General features: G+C 46.2%; 2 protein-coding genes across 2 annotated transcripts; one reads left to right on the top strand and one right to left on the bottom strand.

The window, feature by feature from the left end:
- Positions 1–683: 683 nt before the first annotated feature.
- Positions 684–1,805, top strand: LOC124700273 (sigma intracellular receptor 2-like). The gene is made up of 2 exons (XM_047232427.1): positions 684–1,007; positions 1,442–1,805. The coding sequence occupies exons 1-2, from the start codon at positions 684–686 to the stop codon at positions 1,610–1,612; spliced, it is 495 nt and encodes a 164-aa protein (XP_047088383.1). The 3' UTR covers positions 1,613–1,805.
- A 17,361-nt stretch (positions 1,806–19,166) lies between these two features.
- On the bottom strand, positions 19,167–20,687 carry LOC124700272 (glycerol-3-phosphate acyltransferase RAM2-like). Its single transcript, XM_047232426.1, has one exon. The coding sequence runs from the start codon at positions 20,679–20,681 to the stop codon at positions 19,167–19,169; it is 1,515 nt and encodes a 504-aa protein (XP_047088382.1). The 5' UTR covers positions 20,682–20,687.
- Between the last annotated feature and the right edge of the window lie 6,081 nt (positions 20,688–26,768).

The raw sequence follows: 26,768 nt of genomic DNA, 5'->3' as shown, positions 1-26,768 counted from the left end.
CCATTATTCGACTATTCTTCTTCATGATTCCAGTCAACTTTCTTTGACCCCCTTGTAGTTGATTGGCCTTTTTCCTTGAAATCAGTTGCTTCTTTTTACTGCACAATTAATCTAGACCAATTGTCTACTAGTGTATCTATTACCCACAAGTACTTTTCTTGTTCTTTTACCTGTTTTTTTTAATAATAATATTTGGCTGGTTGCACTCTAAATATACATCGGTGGCATATTTAAAAAAAAATGCAACTTATGTTTTTCTAATTTGCAACATGGTATTCGAATGTGAACAATAATAATTTTACACTATCAAACTATATTGACAATTTATTTTATTCATTACTACTTTATTTAGTTGATGCGCTTTAGGTTGATTGCACTTTAAATGTGCAAAATCTTGAGCGAGTTTCTACATGTTTTCTTGTATTTTCTATTACCATCTTTTATCGTCAGCTGAACTAGGCGTGTTTGTTAATGATTATTTTAGTATCGAATCACTGAACTCATTTTTCCGTGTTTCTCGACTGACATGAAATTTTTGGATCATTGGAATGTATAAAAATGATGAAAAATCAGTATGGGGAGCCAGTGGAAAATCAGAGGCATCGGATCTCCTCATAAGTCACAAGTCAACAAATCGACTCGAGATCCGCAACCAACAGTACTCCTCCAGCAAGCACGCAGCAATGGGCGTCGTCTCGGCGGTGGCGGACGCGGTGGTCGCCCTGTTCTGCCTCACCATCACGCTATCATTCCCACTGTTAGGCGCGCAGTCCGTCCTCCGGCGCAGCCTCTACCCGGCGCCGTTGCAGGACTTCAAGCGGTGGTACGCCGACGAGTTCGGCGACTACCTCCTGGCCCAGCCGCCGGCCTTCCTCCGCGGCCTCTTCTGGCTCGAGCTCACCTTTCTCTGGCCGCTCACCGTCGCCACACTCTACGGCGTCCTCGCCCGCCGCCGCTGGGCTGCCACCACCTCCCTCATGGCCGGCGTCTCCACGCTCACCTCCACGGTAACTCAATCTTCGCGCCCTGCCCGCTCCTTTTTTTTCCTCCGTGATTTGATAACATGTGCGGCTTCTGCTTCGAGAATCTAATTAAGAATAAAATGAAAATAGATCTTCGCTATACTACTTCAGGCTGGTGCACGAATTGCTTTGCCTCTCAATAGATCCATTTCTAGATGTATGTTCATGATGATCTTCGTATGAATTCACTGATCCAGTGCAACGGTCTCAATAGATAAGCAGACAGTTCGAACTAGGAAACGATCAATTTCCACAAGACCTTCATTGGCCTGGTGCCCTGGTTGCCTTTCCTACTTTGCAATGAATAGATTAGCATCTTAAGGTTTTCAGAATCATGAAGTTTAGTGACCAGCTTATATATTACTCTTGTGACAATCAACATTTCGATTCGTTTGTAATAGTGATTGCAACTATTTCAGTCTGCAATACTTGGTGAAATATTGAGCTCAGGAAGGGCAACACCGAGGCTGCTTCAGTTGTATGTTCCATACATTGTGTTCGCTGTAATTGCCATTTTGCGTGGTCTCTGCTCATGCTCAGCGCCATCGCTTGCATCTTCTGCTCAGAAGAAGAAGAAGAAGAGGGTCTAGATTAAATTTGCATTTCCGATACTTCACGGAATTAATATCCGGCTGGAGCATGCCGTCATGTGCGACATGATTTCTAGTTTCGCAATACACTTTGTAGTACCTGATTTCTCAGAATATTGGATGCGTGTTGCTCTTTTTTGTTTGTTCATGGACTTGTATTTCTTGTACTGTACTGAACTTGTAAAATTTTGTAATAACTGGTTGGGTGATGCACAGGCCCGGAGGTGTTATCTAAAAATAATTTGTTGAACAATTGCACTTGTACAATCCAGCATACCGTTCTAGGTTTCAACATCTAGTGGAATGGAATGTCAATTTGTTCGGAGTATGAAAACATTAATTCTAAGATAAATCACAACCTAGATAGTGTTACAAAACCACGCAAATAAAAGTAGATCAACAACAAACAAGAACACAGATTTTTACGTGGAAAACCCAAACGGGAAAAACCACGAAACGCACGGCGACGCTTTCACTATAATTGGAGGAGTATTACAATACACGAGAGGACAGACCCTCTACGTGCTATCAATATGGAGAAACTCTCTCTCATCTATTCTATGACTACCTTGGACTATATATAGGGGCAAACAACTCTCTTTCTTGGGGAACACGAAATAGAGTTGTAGATGTGCTACGTCTAGCACGGTTGGTACGCCGTAGTCCGTTAGGACTCCTTCCATAGTACAACAGGTAAATAGATTTCGGAACACAATACAACAAACTCCACCTTGAGCCGAAATCCCTTGCAACAGTCATAGATAGCATTCAACTCCTCAACTAAAGTCATCACAAGTAAACATTGTGCCTTGAAACGTCCATAGGACTAATAAACTTCTCATGAAGTCAAATTGAGCAAATCAATCTTGGGTCGTCCGGAAAACAACACAGCTATCAACAAAGCAGACATACGAGTCTGGGTATCCTGTAAAACCCCAGCAAAAGTCTGAGTCTGTGCCACCGACCTCAAAGAAACTGAAACTTCTCAAACATCAAATGACATAAGTCATCATATCTCCTGTGGTGCCTGAACGAGCGCATAGCTCATAGTGCAACATCTTGGTGCACATAACATTGTGAAGAACTCATCTCATGGAATCCGAACGTGCTACAAATCAGAAAGCACAAACCTCGGCAAAAGTACTCATGCAAGAGCATCTGGTACGAAGGGCATAACATACACCAAAAACTGCCGACTCATAATGGTTAATGAAAATCCATGACATGGTCAAAAACTGCCTTGTAGAACAACTATCGGATGATGAAACCTCAAACATGCAATGGATCTTCAACTCTGCAATAGACCCCCCTTGAAAGAGCAAAGCCAACTGAATTGCACTGAAACTTACAGTACTAAATGTTGTAGTATCTATCAGAAAACAATCTCCTTGCACCTCAAATAATCCTCATCATGAACTTAAGTAACAAAGCAAAACCTTCACATGCATAACAGCAAAACCTCGGAGAGCAAAGAGTATAATGCTGGCAACCAACAGGCATAAAAATTACCTCCTCCATTTTTTTTTCAGATAATTAAATTGTGTTCTTCATATAATGGCAGCAACATAATATCTGAACTTGCATCCATCATATCTCCTGACAGGTCATAATCCAATAAACTCCACCTTAAACTGAAAACTATAAAACGATGATCATACCAGTGTCAAATCATCGATCATAGGCGAAGTAGGATTCTTTCTTTTCTCCTTATCAGTCCAAACAGCAGCTCACTTATTTCCAAAACTATCCAGTGCAAACTCATAATTGGCTTGCGCCAACAACGCTCGCATCTCGACTTGCCATAGGGTAAACCTTGTGTCATAATACAACAGCTGAACATCGTACTTTATGATTTTCATGAGTCGATAAAACTGTGATCACAAAGCAGTACAAGAAGCAGTACAAGCCACAGAAAAATTCTAGAGTATGTAGAATTAAAACTGCAGAGCAAAAAACATAAACATATAGCACCTGGTTTTGTTTTGGCTGGACGTAGCAATACGGAGAGCCGAAAATAAATCTGTAGCCTCACGTGAATGAGCAGGAGACTAGCTCCACCTCTGGACTTGATTCTCTGGACGATGGTTGTAGCTGTTTTAAACCAATCTGGTAAACCGTCTATGAATCCCACTAACGCACAGCTTCAGTTGTTCGTCAAATCAGCGGAAAAAGAATTCCTGTCGAAACATGGAAACTAGCGCAGGATGGAACGCGCCGCAGATCGCTCGGCCGAAATCCTGTCGATCCTGGCGAGCTAAGAAGTGACGAACGATGCACCGATTCCAACTGCAGCAGACGTATCTCCAAAGGCGGCGCACGGCCGCACGGGACGCAGCGGAAACTGAGTTGAATTTGTAGATCCAATCTCACGAAAAACAACTGTACCTTAGACTTGTAGATGCTGCTTGATGCCGCGAGACGCAGCGGTTGATCCAAACGACGAGACGCGGTGCTGCCCGCGAGAGCAATGGAAAGTCTCCCGGCAGCGGATCGATCTTGAAGCCTGATGCTCTGATACCACTTGTTATAAAAGCGACAAGCAAATAACGAAGAACGAAACAAGAACACACGCAGGGGACACAAGATTTAACGTGGAAAACCCACGGAGCAATCAGAGGCAAAGGAAATCTGAACTAGTACTCCCCTGGAGCTTCACGTAAACTAGCAGAATCTAACGTTGATACTTGCCTGGGAACTTGATCCATTAATTTGATCTAGTGTTGCATCACCCGTGTGTGCAGAACTAGACTGGTAAACACATATCTCCAATCGACCTGGTGTGGACAGCGCCAAATAAAATACCCGGCAGATGGCATCGTTGCCGGAGTAGAATTGATCTCCAGGATGCCTCAGATAGAGCTGAAACAAATTATCAGGTATCATGATGAAGAGAAATAAGAAAAATAAAGAAGCACAATACCTCCATTTGGCGGAGATTGTTTCAGTGTATTTGTGTGCATTCGCAGTTCATGAAGGAAATAGCATCCTTTGTGTTCATCATCGAAGTTCCCACGAGTTCATACATGGAGAGTTGAGCTACACATACAGTTGTGTTGCCGATAGACCAATTAAGTTGCCATGAGATTGTGCATTTTATTCTGGGAAAAGCTAACATTTGGTATCAAAGCTAAGGTATTAGGCTTCACCTTCTAGCTATGTCATGGTGGAGTTGGAGGATTCTCCATTGCCGTCAAGTTGGGTCATGAAGGAACGCAAATAAAAGAACAAGATCATGTGATGTCACGTTGGTGATAAGGTGATCGGGTGACTGAAGACCTATAGGTTAACGCTAAAGGGATGTAAACACGATGAGGAACAAGAGGAAACGATGTTTTCGCGTACTATAGGAGTTGGAGTATTTAACAAACCAAAAGTTTGTTTATATGACAGGAGTTTGGCACTACTCCCGGGAGTATCTTAATACGCAAGAAGTATGCAAAGAAAGAGCGGGGAGTTCTTAATCTAGTTGTAGTATGCCACAATGATGATGATCCAAGGTTGTTCTCATGATGAAGTGGTGATAACAAGGTTAAGAGTCATGTCTTCCTGTTTCTAGTATCTGGGTCGTTTATGTATCTTGACGAGAAGATCCAAGTCATCATGAAGACAAAATGCACACATTAAGCTATGACGTCATGACTGGTAGTCCGGGTGATATATTTTATGTAATCTACAAGTCAAATGTTTGGGTTAGGGAGCTATTGTTGGACTAACCCAAACATATGAACCTATGGATGTGGTTGGCTACCTCGTGGCCGGTCTTGCCACATTTGCAAGGGATCTCGTGGTGGATCTTATCGAGGAATGTGATTACATGACCACGTATCAGGGGCACGGGTTCATAAAGAAGTGGAATGGGTACACCATTTCCACCGGCATGCCATCGTATCAGTCTGGTTCTCCATCGCTGCCGATACGATCTCGTCGGTGAGCTCCGTGAACGACGCCAAAAACCGCAGCAGGGGTGGCTACCTACACCCGCTGCACGTCACTCTCTCAGGACATATCACTAGGTTGCCCTCTTTGAGCATGCACGAATCATGTACGTGTCCGTCGCGCGGTCGCGGGCCAGCCGCACTGTGCGGATCGAAGTTAGGATCACGGACAATCGCGATACGGAGTAGGTGACGGCGGTGATGGGGTCATCGAGGGTAGTGTAGAGAAAGATTGGGTCGAGGAGGATGCGGTGGAAGCATATGAAGAACATGCCGAAGTTATGCTCACAAATCTATGAATTTAAATTCGTGAATGTGAAAAATGTTCATGAATTTGGAAAATCTTCATAAAGTATTCATGTATTTGAAAATGTGCATTTAAAATATGTTCATTGATTTGAAAAATGCTAGTGAATAAAAAAAATGTTTGTGAATATAAAAATTATTCAAAATTTTAAAAATATTTTCGCAAATTTTCAAAATGTTCATGGTTTTCAAAAAAAAGTTCATAAATTTCATAATATTCACATAAGTAAAAAATTCTCACGATTCTTTTACAAGAGAAAATGAGAAGAAAAACGAATAAGGAAGAAACCGAAAAGAGAAACCGTTAAAACCATAATAAAAAAAATGTCGAATCACTCGGCCGGGCAAACCACTTTCCAAGATGTTGTCTGCATGGTTCGAGTGGATCATCTCATAATCCCATCACCAGTTAGCCAGTGGCGGTCCTAGAATTTTGGTATGATCAAGGATAATTCCTCATGCTAAAACTACGACCAAAATATTACTTTTTCATCCCCTCCAAATAACACAAGTGTCAACTAAAGCACGCTGAAAATGCATAGATGATGTTTTGATAAGGAACACAAGCTCAATATTTAACTAAACAATAACAAGAGAAGCTCAAAATACAGTAGAATAATTGCATAATCATGAGACATTTTTAGTACTTAATATGGAAGATTTGCTCTAAGCCTGGCCTATCATTTCTTCATCAATGATAGGATAAGAACCACAACCTACAAAGATAAGAAAAAATATTTGAAACATAGAGGTCTTGCTTGTATCTCAAGATCATCAATTTAACCAACATAAGATATTATACTTTCTAAGAGTAGAATTTTTATGTTACAGTCCCTACTTGCAACTGTGTAGTGTATATAAGATTTAAAAAATGAGACGATATGAAGTTTAATCAAGTTAATTGAGAAAATTATCTACACCAAATGTATACCATATAAAAATATATATACATCATGACTTATCTAATGGTGTTAATTTGGGAATCTAGATGTTGATGTCATTTTCTGTGTACTTGGTTAAACTTTACGGCATTTGACTTTAGAGAAAAACTTATAGGCACTATAGTGTGGAAAGGAGTGAGTACAATTTATAATTATATTTATTGATGAGTTAACGACCTAACATATAGGTGCATAACCTATACACCGGAACGGACGAAATAGTACCAATTCTGGAGCAACCGAACTTAATTGAACAATCTTCTTCTGGAATCTGGAGCGTGACCACACTATTCGTAGTAGTAGGAGCGAAATTAACTGAAGAATGTGCTCGACAGCTGCTCGGCGCAGCAACTCGCGCGCGTCCGTCCGTCCATGGAATCCACATACAGTGGAGCTCAAATCGCCATTATTGCCGCCGCGCTGCGCACGACGGGCGGCTGCCAATTACTGCCCGGGGACTACAGTCTACAGCTACTAGAGAGCTGCTCAGACTCCTGCTTGAGAGCCGGCACGGCGCTGGAATGGAAGGGTGTGTTTGGTAGGTCGGTTCACCACAGATTGTCTTTCTCAGCTGAGATATTCTCACCCTATACAAGTTGGGTCCAGAATTTGCCATGTGTTTGGTGGGTCGGGTGCCTTCACCCATGCTATGACACGATCATGTTTGGTGGTCACCGATGCATTCAACCAGGCTGAGGTCCTACTTTTACAGAAAGGCCCATGAAAAGAAAACGAAAAAAGCAATCAAGTCCCTGTACGTAGATTACAAAAGCAATCGGGTCCCTAGCTTGATGTGGCAGCGCTGGCCCGTGTCCATGGCGTGGCGGCGCACGCCGGTGTCGGGGAGGTGGCTGCGCAGGTCGGAGTCGGGAAGGCCGCGACGCGGGCCGGAGTCGGGAAGGCCGCGACGCAGGCCGAAGTCGGTAGGCGGCGGAGCACGTCCGTGGCGGAGATGGCCTGTGGCCGTGGCGTCGGGCGGCGCAGGCCAGCGTCGGGCGGCGCACAGGACGCAGGGAGGAGGGCGCGCACAGGACGCATGGAGGAGGGCGGCGCACAGGACGCAGGGAGGAGGGCGGCGCACAGGACGCAGGGAGGAGGGCGCAGGTCGGCGTCTGCGAGGCGGCGCGTCGGGCCGGAGTCGGGAAGGCCGCGACGCATGCCGGAGTCGGGCGGCGGCGGAGCACGTCGGTGGCGAAGCTGGCCCGTGGCCGCGGCGGCGGAGCACGTCCAGCGCGGAGCTGGCCTGTGGCCGTGGCGTCGGGCGGCGCACAGGTCGCAGGGAGGCGCGCGCAGGTGACGGGGGACGGGGAGAGCGAGAATGGGGGGAAATGAGGCGTGCGGGTGGGGGTCTGGGGGGTGTGCGGGTGACGCTACAGTTCTTTGCGGGATGAGTTCGACCGGGATGAGGAGCGAAGCTCGATTTGAGCTTCTCTATCGGGCAGGGCTGAGGGCGTATTTTCGTGCGAGGTGGGCACTGCCCAGTTCGGCCGACCCGACCTAACAAACACTGGATGGCCCAAAATTCTCTGTTGGGAGGAGATTTTCTGGGTAGACCCGACCTACCAAACACACCCGAAGTCTCCCCCCTGCCTGAAGGTCTCCTCCCCTGGCAGTCTTTCAGAATTCAGAATGTGGCGCAGAATGTGACAAAAACATAGTCCGAATCGAAATAAGTTGTACACGTAAATCGTCAATTTTGTGTATAAAGTTTTAAGCGATCTTTGCCAAATTCGTCGCACACGCTCAGCCGTTTGAAATTTACTTTGAGGGGTAGGTACACCTCACCATCCCGCATGATTTTCATGTTGACAGGTTTTTATTTCGGTGTACATACACGGATAAATAAATGACTCGCTAGTATACTGTAATGTGTACGTATGTGTGAGTATAATTTGGAGTACTTTTGCTCAACTTCTCGCTCACCATCTTCATGGACGGCGACATGGTGATGATATGTGAGAAGTGAGAATCCATGGTGGTGGAGGCTTGGTGGTGTTCGTGTTCGTGGTCGGCGACGTGGTGATGCTTGTGACCGACGTGGCCGACGATGTCATGGTGGTGTTCGTCTTCGTGGTCGGCGATGTGCTCATGCTTGTGACCGGCGTGAACGGTGGTGTCATGGTGATGTTCGTCTTCGTGGTCGACGACGTGGTGATGCTTGTGACCGACAGCGTCGGCGACGTGGTGATGCTTTTGATGGGCATGACCGGCGGTGTCCTGGTGGTCTTCGTCTTCGTGGTCAGCGACATGGTGATTCTTGTGACCGGCGTGACCGATGGTGGTGTTCGTCTTCATGGTCGGCGACGTGTCCATGCTTGTGACTGGCGTGATCGACGGTGCCATGGTGATCTTCATCTTCGTGATCGGCGACGTGCCCATGCTTGTGACCGGTGTGACCGATGGTGTCATGGTGGTCTTCGTCTTTGTGGTCGGCGACGTGGTGATGCTTCTAACCGGCGTGACCGGTGGTGCCATCGCCGACGTGCTGGAGCTTGTGAACGGCGGTCCCATGATGGTCTTGTGATAGGTGAGATAAGGTTATCATGTTGCCATATAGGTGAGGCTAGGAAAACTATGCGACCACTAATCAAAGTGTCAGTTGAGTGCCATCCAATGCAAACCAGATAATCAAACGATGTGCGATTTGTGTACTGGAGATTGTCCACCAGAACGGGATAAGAGTCTCATCTCGCTAGCGCAATAAGCCACGAAGGGTATGCAACCTACCACACGCGCCCATAACCTATACACCGGAATATTAATGCCATTCTCCTGTGAAAAGCTCTAAGCACACCTAAAAACACGGTACCGATTTACGAACCGTTTTTCCTCTCCGCTCGTCAGAGGCGGCGGCGGAGGGCGATCCAATCTTCCCAATCTCCGGCCAGGGCGCTGGGTCTGGTTTCCTCTCCCTCCGCTTGCCGCTTTGGCGGCGGCATGAGGGAGGGGGAACCTCGTTCCTCCGTTCTGGCCTAGTAGTTAGGGTTAGTTTTTGTCTTCTATGGTGCGTCGTTGGGGTGGTGGGAGCGGCGCCCGGCAAATAAATCTGCCACAACTCCACTCCCACACCGGCGGCGACCTTCACGGCGGCGTCTCGGAGTTGTTGGCAACGTGTGCTTGTCGATCTTTCAGGTCGGCGGCTTGGTCTTCTCGCCGTTCTTCAGATCTGGCGAGATCTGTTTCTCGACGTGTCACTGGCGTTTGTCTTTGTCCACCACAGCGCTGGGGGCCGGGGTGAGGTGGTTCTTCTGGAGCGAAGATGATGGTCCGGAGGTGGTGGTTATGTCGTTTTTCTCCGACTTCGTCGATGGGAGGCGGCGTACCTTGGTCCAAGACAGCACGGGGACGTCCCCCGGTCGACGTGCCACAACGACATGTGCCTCGCCGCTTGCAGCGAGGCCCGTTCATCGACTCACAAAGCCTCGTTGGCGATGGTGCTTTTTTGGATCTTGCAATGGTGGAGGTTCGGCGTCTCTTCTTGCATTCGTCTTGGCGGCGTTGGAATTGGACGGCGGCCGCTGGCAACGGTGGTTGCAGGAAATCCTAGAGATCGTTTTGTATTTCTCGATCTTTTAGGTTTTTATCTGCAAATTCAGGATAACCATTTTATCCCGGTTTGTCTTTTAGTTTTCACATATGTTGCTTCATGTAACTTGGTGTTCGATTAATGAAATATATGTGGTTGCTCTCAAAAGAAAACCTATACACCGGAACGGATGAAATAGTACCAATTCAGAATGTGGCAGTCTTTCAGAATTCAGTCCCAGTGAAGCTTGCCGCGCGCCATGCACGTGTGACCGTCTTCGCCGAGCACGTGGACAAGTCCCAATGAAGCTGGCACGCAAAACACGAGCCGTCTTCGGTCTTCGCCGCGTATAGCTGCTGCGTGTCAAGATTGTTGCGCGTGCGTATCGTATCTCCAACAATAATGTTGATCGCATGCGTGCATGGATAAATCAATCTCAACAGCTAAACCCCTAACCGCACATTGCTCGGTCCATCGATCACACACCGTTCCCGGCCCTGCAGAAGATGGCGGAGACGACGGTGGCCGCCACCGCCACCGCCGGCGCCGCGCCCTCGGAAGACGCGATACGGGAGATCCTCGCGCGCCTGGAGGAGCCATCCACCCTCGTCCGCTGCGCCGCCACGTGCAGGCGGTGGCGCGCCCTAGCGGCCGAGCCCGCCGTCCTCCGCCGCCTCTGGCCGGACCCGGACCGCTCCTTCGTCGGCGTGTTCACCAACGAATGGCGCCGGGGAGAAGGGGTCTCCTTCGTCCCGGGGCCGGGGTCGGCCCTCGGCGCCGGCCGCCGCCTCCTCAGCTCCTTCGTCCCCGGCGCCCCCGGCGTATCAGACTCGGTGCAGCCGCTCGCCTCGCACCACGGCCTCCTCCTCGTGCGCCTCCTCCCGCGCGATCCCGGCACCATGCAGCTCGCCGTGTGCGATCCGCTCGCCGCCACCTGGGACGTGCTACCCGCGCTAAGGGTGAGAGTAGCTTGCTACTTCCTAGGCTACGCCATTGCAGTAACCGGCGGTGCCGATCGGTCCTCATCGTCGTCGCCGAGCCGCTTCAGAGTGCTAGTTCTCAGGACAGTAGTAGAGGAAGTTGCCAGAGAATACATCCTTCACACCTTCTCGTCTGGCCAGCCTAGCTGGAGTGCTCCTACGAAGTTCCCTGGGCATGTGGAGTACAGCATCAACGGTGCCACTATTGCCCACGCGGACGCCGCCGTGTGCCATGGCGGTGTAGCGCACTGGTTATTCAAGAAGTCACCGGAATTGATCTACATCCTCCGTATCAATTCTGAAACTGGCCATGTTGCCGCAGTGCTGCTCGAGATCCCGGGGAAGCACCACAAAGAAATCCGGCTTACAACCATAGCCGATGGGACGCTGTTGTCACTATGCACCTACGACGGAGACCGTCGGTTTGAGATCTGGGAGCAGCAACAGAGAGACGAGGATGGTACTGTAAGTTGGTTCCGCGCTAAGGTACTGAAGCTAAGGCTGCCGCTTGAAGGAGCGCGGATGATGTGTTTGGGCGCAAGGAGCCGTAGGTTGCTCATGATGGACTGCCACCGGCGTGTCCATGTTTTGCACCTCGAAGGTGGAGCAATGGAGGAGATGGAAGACGAGTTTTATGACCCCAACCTCATTGCCGTGCCCATGGAGATTGATTGGCCCAGCTTCCTCATGTCTCGGCTTCGCCGCATAATTGGAGGAAAAACATGCTGAATGTTTTATTGTTTTACTTTTCTTTTCTACGATATGCTAGGTTAAATAAATTGCATTGGGTTCGCATCATAATAAAGTATACATTTTGATTTTGATTGACTCGAGCTAAGCTCTGTGTGTTCCAGGTCTAAAAATTCAGCCATAGCTGGTGGGTAATGCACTTTTTTATAAAAAGTACTCCATTGTTTCAAATTTCAAACGAACAACATTTAACTTTCTCTTAAATCAAACTACTCTATGTGACCATGTCTATAGAAAATATACTAATATATACAGCTTTAAAAAAATAGCACACAAATATTTTGTGGTGAAACTAATTTGGTGTTGTCAATATTTTCTATAGACATTGTTAAATTGGAAAAGTTTCACTTAGGCTCATATATTTGTACTTTCTAGACACCCAGTTCATCCAGACATAAACTGAAAAAGGCATGAACTATCCCAACTCTGCCCTTAGATGAGTTCATATAGAGAATGCAAAATATTTGAATGGGTGCATGAGGGATTCATAGACAGAGTGAGCAAGAGATTTTTAGTAATCAAGTAGAGCAAACCTCAGGAAACAATTCTATAACAAACTGAATTTCAGGATCAGTAGGAGCAGAGTTCTTGTCCAGGTGGAGTAATCAAAATTAAATGAGATAGCCAGCTGCTCCTTGTGAAAGGATTTGGTTGATTCTAGCGGGCTGATCAATTTTGGTGCATTGGAGCGATGCATTCACAATCACAGAGAAGATAATAGGGTGAGTGTCGTTCAGCATGATGCTCATTTCTCCAATTTTGAAGTCAATCACAACCTAGTATAATATCATGTTCATATAATGGCAAGATTTTGAAAAATGTGCCATGGATATCAAATACACTGTCTGGAATAATTGCTCTAGGGTGGAGTGTACCACCTCCAGCATCCGATATTTTGTTGTAATGGTGTGTTGAGAACAGTTCATGAAGTTATAGTAAAGAATTACAAATCCGTAAATGTATGACTGGTTCCGTTACCCACAAATGCAAACCCACATATTACCACTAATACACATGGGCAGTGTAAAAGTTTCAGTGGTTATTGAGCCGTGCACTACTTGGTAGTGATATTTGCATCACTTGTTCTTCTTCAGGCTGGTCTAGCTGGTCTAGCTCAGGTGAATGGGAACACTTAATATATTCAAATGTTGTGTGGTTGTCGAGCCTTGCAGTATTTAACATGAAATTCAAAATTTTATATTACTTTGCTCTTATGACCAAAAAGAACATTAGCAGCACAATCATAAGCGGACCCAGAAATTTTGAAGCCTAGAAAAATAGACTTAGTGTGCTAATTTTGTATTAAATACATGTAAAATAGGGATGAAAATAAGCCTGTCGGCCCGCCGGAAGCCTGGGCGGCCGCCCGGGCAGGAGGGATGCTAGGTCAGCCTATGAGCACAATCTTTGTAAATACCTGGTTCTCTGAATTTTCTTTCAACTTCCTGAAACCATTTACCTTTGAATTTCGTAATGGGCATTTCAGTATTTTGGAGGACCCGTACAGTGAGATGCTGAAGTGTTTTTGATGTACCCTGAATACTTAGAGATTTGTTTGCTTGTTGTTTAAGTTTATCATCTACTCCCTTTTCCATGACCTTGGACATTCAATAAGCTTTACAATGTGTTGTGGCTGCAGGGTCTCTAGTAAATGTTTGATGTCACCCCTCAAACCCATTGACATAGAATTTCACAAACAAGAATGTGGTTCTTATTATATCATTTCTTCATCAATGATAGGATAAGAACCACAACCTACAAAGATAAGAAAAAAAATATTTGAAAGATAGAGGTCTTGCTTGTATCTCAAGATCATCAATTTAACCAACATAAGATGTTATACTTTCTAATAATAAAAATTCCAGGTTATACTCTAATAATAACCAATGTGTTGTGTAGTGCATACAAGATTGTAGAAATGAGATGATCTAAAGTTTGACCGAGTTTATTGAGAAAATTATGTACACTAAATGTACACCACATAAAAATATACATCATGATTTATCTAATGGTATTAATTTGGCAATCTAGATATTGATTATCTTCCCTTGCAGTCTATGCTTATTGGTTAGCTAGTGTCATTGGCCTTCGGCTTCTTACCCTTCTGGTTAGGTTAGGCTGACTATATGTCTTGTTTTTTCCATTCTCCTGTAAAGTAAATAAAGCGAGAAAGAAGATCTCTCAAGGACTACGCAAGCTCGTCTATATTGCATCAAGAGCTTCGACTTTGATTGCATTGCCAGCAGCGGATGCTTTCACAGCAAATGAAATACCAATTGCCCTTCTTTTAAGAAGTTCATTACTTGGTTAAACTTTACGCCATTTGACTTTAGAGAAAACTTATATGCACTATAGTTTGGAAAAGAATGAGTACAGTTTATAATTATACTTATAAAGTTAACGACCTAACATAGGTGCATAAGTGCATAACCTGTACACCGGAACGGATGTAGTAGTATCAATTCTGGAGCAAGTGAACTTAATTGAACAATCTTCTTCTGAATCGTGACCACACTATTCGTAGTAACCTAGTAGGAGTGAAATTAACTGAAGACTGTGTACCGCTAGACAGCTGCTCGGCGCAGCAACTCGCGCGCGTCCGTCCATGGAATCCACATACAGTAGAGCTCAAATCGCCATTATTGCCGCTGCGCTGCGCACGACGGGGACGCTGCCAATTACTGCCCATGGACTACAGCTACTACAGAGCGGCTCAGACTTCTGCTTCAGAGCCGGCACGGCGCTGGAATGGAAGTCTCCCCTCTGAAAGGTCTCCTCCCCTGGCAGTCTTCCAGAATTCAGAATGTCAGCGAGGCCATTGTTTCGTGAACGGCCTGCCGCGCATCCCTGTATTAGATGAGACCGCATGAGAGTAGCATCATTAGGAGATTGTAAGATTAGTTGCATTTTTGGATTGGATTCTGTTTGGGCAGACACATGGTCTGGTAGGTTTGTCTGAAGATCGTAGTACATAGTGGTACGAGGGCATTTAGCACCAAGCCACCAACAGCTTCATCAATACTGTCGGAAAGAATACTATTGTGTACTGCTCGATAATTGAATGCGGTGTTAATTGCCATTTAATCACGACAGCAAGGAAGTGCTGGAGCAACCGAATTTTAACTGAACAACCTTCTTCTGAATCGTGACCACGCTATACGTAGTAGGAAAATGGAAGTAAGTTAACTGAAGAGTGTCTCCCAGCTACTCGATCCATATGCATGCTAGCTTGGCAGAGTATCCTTTGCCATCCACAAATTAGTGAACCCCTTCACGACGATTTGACCCACGACTCGCGAGCGGCAAGTCGCGCGCGTCCGTCCATGAACTCAAAACGCCATTGCAAGTCTCATCTGAAAGTCGGGCGCGTCCGTCCTAACCACCAGTCCAGTCGTACCTGCAAGCGTTGGAGAGTCTGGCAGGTTAATTGATAAGCCTCTCCTCGAATGCAACTGGTAATTCCCACAAGAAAAGGGCTTGATATGGAATTCAGTCATGATAGCATGTACGTAGTATGTCCTGATGTACCGACGTACCTACTCAGGAGCGGAGCTAGAGCTCGGGTCACGCTGATTCACCTCTTACTATAGCAGATCTTTTTTAGCAACAGTCTACTATATATAAGTATGGTTTCGTAGCTTATAGCATAGATAATTTGGCATACCGTATAAATAAATAAACTTGTATTTAAAAATGAAAGTGCGTACAATATTATAATGAAATAAAAGACAAAGTTACTTGAAAATATGCCTTGCATTTCCGAATGCTAAAGTAGATGATCAAATGCAAGGCCCAAGAACCTACAAGAAATGAAGCAGACTTAATTTTTAAATGGGACATAGTAGAATGACATAAATTATAGTACTCAATTAAAATATTCCATTACCTTCTACTTCTTTGGTACACCCAATTCTTCAAAGCCATGAAATACTTAACCACTTGATCATTGGTGATTTGCTTCATTACTTCTTTCTCCACATAATAAATAACATCATGACTAAAGCTATCATCGTTGAGACGATTGCGTAAAAAAGGTTTCACCAATTTCATGCTGAAAAGCACCTCTCAACAACCGATAAAACAAAGGATACATAACATGCCAAAAGATGAGTATGGAAAAGAAAATTCTCTAGGCTGGCAAGGACCGCTTTCTTCTTACCATTTCTTTCAAATTAGGATGATATTTTTCTATCAGTTTCCTTTTGCTTGGATCATACTGAATCTCATCTTTCCAATTCAACTCTTAGACATCTTGTGCTTTTCTTTTGAGAAGACATCTATCAATTATATATCTGCGTTTAACAAATAATTATTTCACATGAGACTACAAATTTTTGATAAAGAAAATGATACGTCGTAATTCATACATATATGCAGGGGATGAGGGGACTGAAAGTACATCAAAATGATACGTAGAGACTCGTACTGGCCGCTACCTAGGGTTGCAAGTGGGACCCTGCATAAGCCAGCGAAAGCATTATTTAATTTAAACTTAACCAATTTACAGAAAGAAGTTACAACTAACATTACCGATTTTAACTATGAAGCGGGGCGGATCAGGCACCGCTTTGCATCTTTGCCTCTATTTCAGCTCAACAGTCATCCATGCTAGATGTGGTAACCCGTAGTTGAAGGAGGTACAAATTCCTACCATAGTCGACAAAGCTACATTATTCGCCGTGCACTTCGATAGCTCCACCCCCCCCCCCGTCTGCCGGCTCCCAATCACTGTGTGGTGATCAATATGACATCACGAAGAAAAATGCTTTTGTCCCGTGCACGGGGACCTTTGTGCATCATGCATGTCTGTGTCAATCGGATTCACTATATGTTACGCTTTGAGGTTCATGTTGTTCGTTTATCAAGTTTTAGGAATCTAAAATGAATTGGCATGCAATGTAACATAGTGATTCGTGCACGTACCAAATATCGCTAGTAGAGGATGATAGGTATTACAAGACATGTCTCACAACCGAGTTACCGATGTGTTGAAACCAAACGACTTAGCTTGACTTTTCAAGTGAAAGAAAACTTAGTGATCATGAAATAAATCATGACCAAAAGTGGAACCAAATTCGGAACAGTTTGAATTGTGAAATAAAAACTGAAAATATGAACTTGTGCAGCTTCACAAATGAAATATTGTATGAAGAAAAGCTATCAAACTGAGTGCGGTGAACTGCAAAAATGTCGTTGCTCCTTTCAAATACAAGCCACACCATTTTGCTCCTAACATATTTGCTCATTCTCGTGTCATCTAGCGAAAAGTGGGATTTGGTGCCGTGAATCTCGACCGATTCCGATATTGAGCAAACTCGCATACCCGCCTCTCAGGCCGCCCTCTATGTGAGCAAGACTAGACATTGCCAACTTGTACACTCTCCTTTCAAGTTCCTGGTGGCACTTGCGACCGTGCTGTGAATTTCTTCTTCGTGCCACATTATCGATCACGCGTTCATGATGGAGGGATATCAAGAACAGCTCTGACAAGGACAATGTTGCAAAGTCTCAGCTGTGTGCAGGGTATATATATCTGGTGATGTTGACGACAACGGTGGACTGCGCATACTCCCCTCTCAACGCCTCCACTCTTCCCAGTGGACGCGCATGTGCAAGAGCCAAGTGTTGGACCGTCGTTTTCCTTCTTGGTTTTTCGATCACTGATCTTCTTGGTTGGAATATTTGGTTTCTTGCAAGTGCAACAAACGAGATATACTCGCACATACAATGCACAACCGCCGCCACTTACGTAACATGTACATGCTGGTCCGTTACTCATACTAATCTTTCTTCTTGTCATTTTTAAGGTTTATTGTGTTTCTTGGTTTCTTGCATGTGCATGAGGGAGGAAAAGACTCACCTCATTTACCGGGGCAGAGCAAACACTGCCAATCCACAATGCTATGTTTATATATAGTAGTCATGCCTTTCCCCTATTTTATACTAATCTTTTTACCTTTTTATATTTTACTGACTATGTGAGTCTATGTATATGCCATTTTACTGATACAACTTTCAAACTCCACTATAACTATTGTATTTTCTATTATCATGTGCATATTAAAATCATGAAAAGAAAGTCATGCCAAAGCAAGGTTCCTTGATTAAAAGAATGCATTTAATTATTATGGCAAGTGCACACTTGCAGTGATTAGAATGGTATGACCAATAATATTATGTTTTCATTGACACTTAGCCTGAGATATACAAAGGCTAATGTTTAATGAATTACACTCCAAATACGGGAAAACTTATACATGAGTATATTTGTTTTTCAAAATGGAAGATAACCCTCGGTCTCTCCATAAGAATACATTCATATAGAAATTAACCTATGTACTTACATGTATTATGTATTCTTATATATGTCATTTCGATTTTAGTATCTTCTTAGAGGTCTCTAGACTAGCATGTATCTTGAAGAGAGAACTCTAGACTATATAATTTCATACTGTAGCTTAATTAGTTCCTATCTGATTCCCTCGTCCTAGCCTTTCTTGTTGTCTCTTTGGCATTGTTTGTTGTCTCCTTCGTGATCAAATCTCATTAGTTGTTCTTGGCATTCACCATTTTACTAGTGAAACATGGATGCGTCAAACTTGATCTCCGAACATTTGTAGCATGCATGTGAATATATTATAAACCCAAACTAGATCACACTTATAGTGTTGTTTTATTTTATTCTTGGGAACATGAGTAGTCGAGGTAGATTGTGCAATTATCGATACTTTGTTCTTCCAGTGGAAACATTTTTCACCCGCATCAAAATTTAGAGCACGACATCATGTTGTAATCTCGATTTCTTGGCTTTCTTCGATAACAAATCACATTTGGACACAGGTTGTAATGCTTTGTCGTACAAAGTTGCTGCAGATTAATGGAATTAACCTCAATAAAAGGCATGCTTGTGTGTATGTGGTCGCATAAAATTTATTATGCTACTTTCAGATCTAGATGCGTGGTTGGTGGTTACATGATCAACTCAGGAAATAGACAAAAATATATAACGAAATCATGCATAATCAAAAGCGAGTAGGAAGCATGAATATTGTCACATATTGGCTCTTTTGGTTGGAGATTAAATTTTTTAGCCTTCAATAATCAGTATTGGTTTTGTCATGAACCCATGACCTTCTTCTTGTCGATGTTGGGCTTGGAGACGACAGAGCCATCGTTGCCGGCGAGCGCCTTGTACTTGTCCTTCCTGGTGAAGCTGGTGCACTCGTAGGAGAGCGTGGAGGCGATGAGCCTCTGGATGTAGTTGGCCACCTCGTGGCTGGTCTTGCCGCCCTTGCAGGTGAGCTCATGGGGAAGCTTGTTGAGGAAGGTGACCACGTATCCCGGGCTCGGGTTCATGAAGAAGTAGAATGGGTCCAGCCCCTTCCACCCGCGCGCCGTCGTGCCGTGGAACATGCTCATCTGGTTCTCCATCGCCACCGGCACGATCTCGTCGGTGAGCTCCGCGAACAGCGCCGAGAACCGCAGCAGGAAGGGCTCCCGGCACGTCGTGCCCTCGGGGCAGATCACCAGGTCGCCCTCCTTGAGCAGGCGCCGGATCATGGCCGCGTCCGCCGCGCGGTCGCGGGTCAGCCGCACGGTGCGGATCGGCGACAGGATCTCGGACAGCCTTGATACGGAGTAGGTGACGGCGGTGATGGGGCGGCCGAGTGCGGTGGATAGGAAGATTGGGTCGAGGAGGCTGCGGTGGGAGCAGATGAAGAGCACACCGGTCTGGCCCGTCTCGAGGCTGGCCGGCGGGGGCGGGGTGCCCTTGATGGTGACGCGCACGCCGAGGGCGGTGAAGGCGTGGTACACCACGCGCATCGGCAGGAGCGCGCCCGCGGCGATGCGGAGGCAGGCGAGCAGGAAGCCGACTGGCATCCAGAGCACGGTGAGCAGCGCGAGCGCCGGCGACGGCTTCTGGACGATGCGGCCGTCGTGGAAGATCACTGGCTTCGGCAGGTCCTCCCGCGGCACGGGCCTGAGCCCCGGCGCCGGGGCCGGCACCACGTACCCCTCCTTGCACAGCCGCATGAACGGGTAGTCCGTCTTCCTGTCGCCGAGACCGATCTCCGGCCTGACCTCGCCGAACGCCCGCCGGAGCGCCTCCGCCTTCTTCTCGCCGACGAGCACGCCGGGGGAGGCGACGAGCCCCGTCGCCCTGCCGCGCCACACCACGAGCTCCGTGCCGAGCACCGCGTCGGCGCCGGCGTACTCCTTGAGGAAGGCCTCCACCATGATCCTCGGGTTCGCGGTGAGCACGTACCGGCGCCCGCACGACGAGAACACGCGCCATGACTCCGGGTGGAGGTCGGAGCAGTAGAACTTGGGCAGCACGGCGCGCGCCACGGCCTCGATCTCGGCCACCTCGGCGCCGGCCATGGAGGCGAAGATGAGCACCTGGATGCCGGCGGACTCGGACACGAGGTAGTAGAGCAGGCCCGCGAGCGGCGCCAGCACGATGAGCAGCAGCAGCCGGAGCAGGCCGCCGGTCTCGAACGCCATGTGCGCGAAGTACGGGAACGAGCTCCGGCCGCACAGCAGCGTCCCGTCCAGGTCGGCCACCACCGTGTCGTCGCTCCGGTCCACCGACGAGCACTTGTGCACCGTCGGGAATGGCGAGGCCGTCATCGTCGTTGCCCCCATTGATCGACTCCAACTCAGTATCCCGGAGCTAATTATCAACCAGTAGTAGTGTCTAGTGTGCCTCGCTTCCCTGCTTTGCATGAGAGTTCTGCAATGGCCGTTTATATACAGGAACAGATCGATGGCCATTAAATATTACGAACGTATAAGACGAAAAAAAGAAATCGAGGTTGACGATTATAGAAGAAATCGAGGAGAAGCTTACAAAGATGGAGTGCAAGCAGGCTTCTCGCTTAGCATGTCGTTAGGTGTTGGAACGTTTCCAGTTCCAATTAGCTACGCTTCTTGGAATGCATCGCACACGCGCGCGTGGCCTTGTTTTGTATGATCCAAGCGCTTCGGCATGACCGCCAGCAAAGCGGCACCTAGTGCAAGTTTTGTTTCCTTGTTCTTGAAAGTCCTCACATGGACAGGCAGTTTACTGTAGATCTCACAATTATTGTCAATTGCACAGCTAGTAACGTGTAGAAAAATTGTACTGCTGGTACCACTACTCCGTTTTCTGACATCATTGTTTGCTAATTAAGATTTCAGGGTTTCACCAACAGAACACCAGAAATCTATTTTTTTCTAAATGCGGATATCTCCAAGAAGGAAAATACTACCTCCGATTCAAAGAATAAGGCGTCCTCGTTTTACGTGCTTTTTGTTTGACCAAAAATTACTTTAAATATATAAATTACTCCCTCCGTTCTGATTTAGTCTACATTCTAGAAAAAATAAGACAAATTAGTAGTGCATTTATTAGTACTACTTAGATATTTGAACAACCAATCCAAGCTACATTAAAAATAACAACATCCAATAAAGAGAGTAAAATCACCTCGTTTTCAGTGTTGTTGTTGACTAAAAGCTAGAATGTAGAGTATTTCAGAACAAATTTTGGAGCTAGAATGTAGACTATTTCAGAACGGAGGGAGTATGTTTGTATGAAATTAACATTATTAGAAAGTGCTTTTCAATACGAATCTAATGATACTAATTACATTTAATATAATCAAGATTGTGTTACTCAATTTGTATGGTCAAAGTTCGTCTTGAAATACGTGTGCGCCTTATTCCTTGGGATGGAGGTAGTAGTGCACAAGCATTGTCATCACCATGATCATAGATCATGAGTTTTCACTCATAATAATGTCCGCGCTCACAAAAGCAATGTCTTCAATAAAAAATATTGCTAGGCACAACCAATTAAGGTCATACCTTGGGTTTCATCCTGCAAGTTTAGACTATGATTTTTTCATGTGCGGTTGTCCCGATACCGCTGCTCCAAGTTATAGATCACCAAACCAAAACCTCATCGCCACCATGACTCAAACTATCATTACTAGTTCTCCAATCTCAGCTTATATGCCATTCTTCGTGACTAACTTCACCATAGGACTAAAAACATGCCCCACAATGGCCACTGGTGGAGCCACATAGAAACTATTGTGGTCAATTGACCACACAGGTTTTTGACAAATTCTTTCTATGCTGGTGTAAATCATGAAAATAAATATTTAATATAAGGAAAAATACATGTATTTGACAACAAAACACAACCTTTAAGTTCTGGCTCCGCCACTGACGATGGCAACAGATTGCGAAGGTTCGCCTCGCTTCCTCTAAAACTAAATGGCCAGAAAAAACATGGTCGCGCGGACCGAATCCCATCTGATCCGACAATCTTCAACCAGGTTGTCCATGGAAGTTCGCTGGAGGAGCCTTCCGAAACTCGACACTCGGCCAAATCAATGAAGGCATGCATCAAACAAATCTTTGTCATGGCGTGACAGAGATCCTATGACCAAAACCCCTTTATTCGAAGCCAGGCCGACAGTCCCCACACCACTGTCCGTCACCGGCCACAAGATCCACCGGAACTAGGTCGATGGATCGAGGGCGGAGGATCTGGATGGGACCCAAGATCCATAGCATCGCATCTTCCGCAGGATCTCACCGAAGTGCGTCATTGAGGAAGTGGATCAACGCCGCTGCCTCGACCAGAGGACTCCGCATCGGCGTCCGTGCTCAATGGAAGGTGCTCGCGCCGCCCCAGCCGCGCTTGAATGTCGTCACCACGGTCTGCCCCCCGACTCCTTTGATGTTGGGGCACTGTCGTCGCGTGTTCAACGAGTCTCCGATGAGGGGAGATAGAGGAGGAGCCATAGGGGAGGAGTCACCGGGACGGGGTCACACGTGTTACCCAGCTTCAGACCTTGCAACGGTGGCGAGATCCTATGTGCTGCTATAACACACTATAAGGCAACAGGTGCGCGATTACAATGAGTTGTGTCTTGCCGCAAGGGATCCCAGGATCTGGCTTATAAAGGCTCCAGATCTAGGGTTGTAGGGGATAGAGATCTAGCCGGATACGAATAAGCCTAGATTACATACAAGATTCCTTGTCTTGCGCGTCACAGATCCGACCGCCTTTGATTATGGGCCGGATCTGATAGCTTAATCTCTAGGCCGGATCCTACCTCCGGAATCTCCATTAACTGGGCCGCTCGGTGGGTTGTTTGCCTCACCACCATCTTTGAGCCACCCGGACTTACCAGAATTAGGATCCTATTTTGGTACACCTAGTTGGCATATCCCCAATAGTAGCCCCCGAAGTTCCTCAAGATTCAGCATTCTGATGCCTAGCTTTCCCTCCAATTTGATCCGGAGAGAATCTCGAAGGGCTTCCAAATCAATCTTCATTTCCAACCTTGGAGTGGCCGGGAATTCTCCAGTTGCCTTCTTTAATTACATTCCTCAACAACGGTAACTACGTGGAATTTTTGCTCCTTGTACTGCACGAATTCCTGAATTCCCGCGCGATTTTTTTGGCTGACGGAAGTTTCCCGTGTAAATCAGAATGTTGCATTTGGAACAACACCACCGCAATTTCACCGACTTTAAACTAGGACATGCGGCAGAAATCTAACGGTGCGACCGCTTAGCTCCCATCGTAGGATCTGGTGCACGAATCTTAAGACTTGGTCTATAAATATCTCGAAGGCGCGGTCATTTACTCACTTTTCACCGCACTCCTTCGCTTCTTCTTCTTCCTCTCGCCAACGCCGTCCACTAGATCTAAGCCGTCGGCGACCCTCCCGGACAAGCTTCATCCGTCGCCGCTCCAAGGCTCATCTCCACCTGAGTTGGGCACGGTTGACCGGGAAATCTCCTCCGCCGGCGATCTGTGGTTGCGTCTGGGCTTCTTCCGCTTTCCATGCTCTCCATCTTCACCGGCGACAACAGGGAACCACCACGCCATTGCCGGTAAGTCTCGCCGGACTTGTAGAAGATAGAGTAGTAGGATCCGCTTATTTTCTTAGTTAAGTCTTCTAGCGTTGTACTTGCAGCCGCAAATATGTCTGAAAACTCCACATGCTTTGCCACTGAAAACACTCCGGATCCCACCTCTCCCAGTCAAACAGAGCCTTTAAACGTTCCGCCTTTATCATTCCGTCCTCCACACCTTTCCGGCCTAAATTTAGCCTCACGTTATTACAAATCCTCCAACAACCCTCTAGGAAAAGTTCCAACAGAGGCGGAGGTTCGCGAAGAAATAGAAGGGCAAGCTCGTATGGCGGAAAAAGTAAAAGAGGCATAATCGATGAAGGCCTCCAAGGCGAGAGACGGAGAGGGGGAGAAAGGGCAGTGGTGGCCTGCAACTTGACGGATTTCGATCTGAAGACTCTTCAGGACGAGAGCTTCATAGCTCCAAAGTCCTCTAGGTTCGTCAAGGGCAGTTCCATCCCCACTCCGGAAGTTAACGAGCGGGTCTTCACCAAGGCCTGGGTGGAGCGAGGACTCTCGCTTCCGCCCTCCGACATCTTCCCCACGGTGGGCGCGCACCAACTGTCGTTGTGTGTTCGACCAGTCTCCGGTGAGGGGAGCCTCATTGAGGGAGGGAGAGGAGGAGCCATAGTGCGAGGAGTCACCGGGACGGGGTCACATGAGTTACGCAACTTCAGACCTTGCAACGGTGGAGAGATCCTACGTGCTGCTATAATTCACTATAAGGCAACAGGTGCACGATTAAAATGAGTTGTGTCTTGCCGCAAGGGCTCCCAGGATCCGGCTTATAAAGGCTCCGGATTTAGAGTTACAGGAGATAGAGATCTAGCCGGATAAGACTAAGCCTAGACTACATGACTAAGCCTAGACTACATGATTCCTTGTCTTGCGTGTCACGAATCCGACCGCCTTTGACTACCATATCCGACGGCTTCGTCTCCAGGCCGGATCCTACCTCCGGAATCTCCGGTAACTGGGCCGCCCGGTGGGTTGTTTGCCTCACCACTATCTTTGGGCCATCCGGACTTACCAAAATTAGGACCCTATTGCGGTACACCTAGTTGGCATATCCCCAACAGGCCCGACGCGGACGAGACCGACGGTAGCGCCGCCGAGAATTTAGCTTTTGCTGGCGGCTAGGGTTGGCTCCGGTGCCGCCCTGGGACACCCCCCCCCCCCCCAAAGCAAAAGTAGAGGAATTTCTCCTTTGGATCTCACTTCCAAGGAAAAACTTAGAGGAAATGAAATATTCACACGCGCCTCATGTTTTGATTGCGATGCACAAGGAACAAGGAAAGTTTTGCACCTGCCTTCGTTTCTTATTCATATACCTTTCCGACTTTATCTAGTATCTATAATCCCTTTTGCTAGCTCTAGATCAACTCTAAAATTGTTAGGTTTACTGGAATTTCTCATTGATTATTATTATGGTTTTGTCTATGTCTTAGTTGACGGTCTTTTTTAAAATCTAAGTCGTCTGAGAAACTGAGAGAAGTGTAAATCTCTCCGGTTGCACTTTTGCAACTAAAGCACTTTTTGTGAGTGACTAAGACTTAGAAAGTATCAGTCAAGGAGGCATAGCAAATCCGTATCAATATTGATAAATCTCAAGCATCAACTTTCATAGACCGTCATCTACCCTCGCTGCTAACATGACTTAGGGCTAGCATCACCACACTGACCCGTCGCCGTGCCTTTGTAACAGCGCTGTCTTAACTTCCCATGTTGCATAGTGCAGTTTTCCCATAAATTGGTGAGCTCTTCTACCAAACAGCTAAATTATGTGCTAGCAATTTATTCTTTTCTAAAATTATTTGTATATCTCGGTGTCCTTTTCCCGTTAGGAGAAGACGGGAAATTGATCGTATAGCTACATGGTAAAAAAAAAGGTGTATCAAACCTAGTGGCGAAAACTCCCACACATTGTCGGATCTAGGAAAGGAATATTGAGATAGTATTTCTCTTTCTTTTTTAATACAAAAAAAGGTGATTCAAACCTAGAATCTCTAAAACATAAGTGGGGAAATTACCAGGTCCGCCCTTCTAAATTATAGGTGCAGGTGGACATTTGAACTGACAACCATATGGTGCAGCCCACGCTAGTTAGCATTATAGGAATTGATGGTATAGGCTAAATGGTTAGGCTGAGGAATTGCCTGGAACTACATCTCCCATTCCAAGATCATGTCATTATATCGAGCTGCAATGCACCTATATATGTGAGTGTTTAGTGTGGAAGGGGCCACCCTCCACCTTCCATGCCAGCATTAATTCTAACCGTAGGTCCTTTGCTGGTCTTAATTTTGTACGAATGCATCAGCTTCCAGCTCATGCCAACATGAATTTGACGGTTCTACGTCTACCTGACTCGATGGCGTTCGATTCATATATGAATGTGAGTTAGATCACACGTATTCACAGCAAACGACATCAAAATTTGAAATTTGTTAAGAAGGTTCACTAATCTCGCCTACTTCCGGCGCATGCATGCGAGTGACTCTCCCACAAAAACATAGTACGACATGTTTCCGTCTAGGCCAATAGAAGCTGCTGACCACATCTTCAGTAGGTGCCGAACTGTCCTCTCCTGATCTTATGCCTAGTTTATAACTTTTTGTCTAATCTATTTTAGTCATTCAGTAGTGGCTTTATATAATAGAGATGTGTTTACAAGTGTTCGACTCGAACACGTTAATGTACTACGCAATTATAAGTCTAACTGTACCATAACTCGTACACATATTCAATACATATCTCAACAAACTTCACCTTGCGAATGTGTCCTTCACCATATGTCCA

Source organism: Lolium rigidum, chromosome 3 (assembly GCF_022539505.1).
Source record: "Lolium rigidum isolate FL_2022 chromosome 3, APGP_CSIRO_Lrig_0.1, whole genome shotgun sequence".
Taxonomy (NCBI): domain Eukaryota; kingdom Viridiplantae; phylum Streptophyta; class Magnoliopsida; order Poales; family Poaceae; genus Lolium; species Lolium rigidum.
The sequence above is the reverse complement of the archived record's forward strand: the minus strand, read 5'-3'. Positions and strand labels throughout refer to the sequence as shown.

What these genes read in the sequence shown, in the direction of transcription:
- LOC124700273 (XM_047232427.1), top strand. Translation starts at nt 684, where the DNA reads ATGGGCGTCGTCTCGGCGGTGGCGGACGCGGTGGTCGCCCTGTTCTGC. An exon ending in TCTCCACGCTCACCTCCACG is followed by an intron (nt 1,008 to 1,441) that starts GTAACTCAATCT and finishes CAACTATTTCAG; the next exon opens with TCTGCAATACTTGGTGAAAT.
- LOC124700272 (XM_047232426.1), bottom strand. Translation starts at nt 20,681, where the DNA reads ATGACGGCCTCGCCATTCCCGACGGTGCACAAGTGCTCGTCGGTGGAC.